The 2833-nt window shown below is 45.1% G+C and overlaps 1 protein-coding gene across 1 annotated transcript in view; it reads right to left on the reverse strand.

The window, feature by feature from the left end:
* Positions 1–2833, reverse strand: part of TNFRSF21 (TNF receptor superfamily member 21) — a 91131-nt gene that overhangs the window by 3369 nt on the left and 84929 nt on the right. Inside the window, exon 5 of the mRNA XM_018568043.1 lies at positions 196–418. Coding sequence (XP_018423545.1) covers positions 196–418 — 223 coding nt within the window. The remainder of the gene's footprint in view (positions 1–195; positions 419–2833) is intronic.

Here is a 2833-nt window from a genome sequence, read left to right on the forward strand (position 1 = left end):
TTTTCAACCAATAGAGAGTAGCATACACCACACTAAAAGATCCATAGGTGTCCCACAGCTCCAATATTGGACATCGTTGCTGAAACAAACCAGCACAATGCTTACCATCCCTATCCTCTCCTGGCATTATGTTGATTACGATAGTCCAAGTGTCATTTTATTTAAATCAGAGAGTGTTAACGCCAATATCATTACCTTTGGTTATAAATGAACCTGTTCTGCTAAGAGCCGAGGAGCCGCTGGAGGTGGAGTCACAGCGAAGGAGAGGTTCAGACTCATCTGTGAAGAAACCTTTGCTCTTGTCTAGAGGGGAAGGCTCTGTAGGTGGTGCAGCTGGGTCAGGAGTCTTGAGGCAGGAATCAGGAGCTGGCACGGGCTGGTTGGCGCTCACCTGGAGAGTAAGCGTCTCATCTTCTATCTAAGAGCAAAAAGAAAGAAATATGTCATGTACTTTGGGTTACTTTTTTTTGGAAATGGTGACACACAGCTATTTACACGCAAAGAACTCTTAGTACAGGTCTTCATATGTTTAGTATATGTGGATAGATATTTTGGTGTTAGAATCCCGCAATATGCTGCACATTCACCGCTACATTTACTGTATTACACCTATAAATATAACCCGTGTACGGCTTTGTCTCTGGTTCTGAAGCTGATTTGCCAATTTTATGAACCAGATGTCTGAAATAACATGTTTCCTGTGCCTGCCCTGCTTTCAGCTCATTAGGAGTCAGTGGCAGGTTTGCCATGTCTGTACCCAGGAAGGTTATCAAGAGTTGTAAGTGGTGCAATTATGGTGCCTGTACAAATCACACTGTTATGTTTGGCTGCTGATACTTTTGGAGCAGAAGATCAGTCCAAGTGTTGAGGTTGACTTTAACCACTTAAAGACCGCGGTGTCTACACCCCTTCCTGGCCAGGCCATTTTTCACTATTCAGCGCTGCGGTACTTTGACATTTATTCTGTCATGCAACGCTGTACTGAAATACATTTTATACCATTTTTTTGGGGCATGGAGCTTTCTTTTGGTGGTATTTAATCACCGCTGGGGTTTTTTATTTTTTACTATATAACAAAAAAGTACCGAAAATTTTGAAACCCCCCCATTTCCCTATCAAATGTAATGAAACATTTATCACCCCAATATTTTTTGCGAAGCCTTAAAATTGCAAAACACGACCACACTGAAAATTGACCATAGGCGACGCTTTAATCGATTTTACCGCATATCAGTTTAGTGTTATCAGTGATTAATGGCCCTAAAATTATTGCTTGCACTCCGACGTTCGCGGTGATCTGTAACATGTGCGGCACAATCGACACTTTTCGCACATAGGCGCAGAAGACACATGTTTGCGTGTGTATGTGGGGGGGGGGCGGGGGACTTAAGAGTCTCAGATGGGCTGTGCTGGATCTATGGTGTGCTCTGCAGGGTCTCAGGTAAGTCCAGTGCGTTACTGAGCCCAGAGTCCAGTGCGTTACTGAGCCCACACATACCTATATACATGCTATAGATATCATAAAAGGTAAACAATTATATATGCAGTGTTATCTTCATTTTAGATGTCAAAAGGGTTTTGTGGCTCCCGGTGCTTTCTTTTCTGTGGGAGGCGGGTCCAAATGGCTCTTTGAGTGTTTAAGGTTGCCGACCTCTGCCATAGACTTTTATTAACATGCAAAACCTGCTTGAAGGTAGCAAAGTCCATTTACACAGACCCAAACTTTCACACAATGCTCTTCAGCGCCATCTAGTGGCGGTAATGGAGATTTATACATCAGCCCTTGTTTTACTTTGCACAGAAGCGGTCATAGCTTTGCTGATATTACATTGGTCTCATGGTAACATAGCTCAGTGATGGTCTTCTTAATGGTTGCCGAGCAAAGTACATAAAATTAAGTTTAATGTTACCAGAAGGTCGCCATCATTGCTCGATGTGTCGGCTGCCTGGACACAGAAATGAAAAGACAAATGGCTGCCCGGAGAGAAGAGAGGCAGATCTGTCAATCACTGTCCTCTGCTATAATTAAAGGGATCGGTCATGGTAACAGGAGCAACTCTCCCCATATCAGAGAGACTTCGTAGGTGCCGTGGTAGAACGCCGTGTGAATACGACTATCAGCCAGCAATACATGAAAATATACCGACCACTTAAAGTGAACTTGTACCTTGACTACAGCAGGTATCTGATGAAGGGGGTGTGACCCCAGAAACGCGTCATCACAGCCCTCCCTGCTGGCACAGAGGCTCGGCTGTGCAGCGGTCACTGGCTTATACTTTGGTCCATGTATTCATTCACAATGCTTTATTCAGGTCGACCTTTGCGAGTATGATTCTCATCTTTTATTGCTTTTATTTCAAATAAATGTGTCTGCACCAGGAATGGCGCCCCTTGTTTGTGTTTTTGTAACAGGTTCACTTTACAGCAGGTGGAGTAAGCGCTCCGTACCTAGCTCAATCTGCTGACAGCCCACTAAGAAGACAAGGGACTATATAACCTCTTAGAGGCCACAGGCACCAGAGCTATACACACATACGCAGTATATGAATGAACCAGGACATAGATTTATGCTGCTATTTACATCTATTTACATGTGCAGCACCCTTAGGCCCCATTCACACACATCTGCCTACACATACAGCTCCGTGCTGCGTGCCGGGCTGTACCAAGTAGCTGCCGGGAAGGATAGGAGCTGCGTGTGATTAGTACGCAGCCCCTCTCCTTCTCTATGGGGCTACACGGCCGTACGACCCCCCCTACGCTCACCTCAATTGTAGGTCCGTAGGGGTGCGGGTGAGCGTATTCATACGCCGCCGGAAAGGATCCTGTATCC

Source organism: Nanorana parkeri, unplaced genomic scaffold, assembly GCF_000935625.1.
Source record: "Nanorana parkeri isolate BGI_ZX_2015 unplaced genomic scaffold, ASM93562v1 scaffold1129, whole genome shotgun sequence".
Lineage (NCBI taxonomy): Eukaryota > Metazoa > Chordata > Amphibia > Anura > Dicroglossidae > Nanorana > Nanorana parkeri.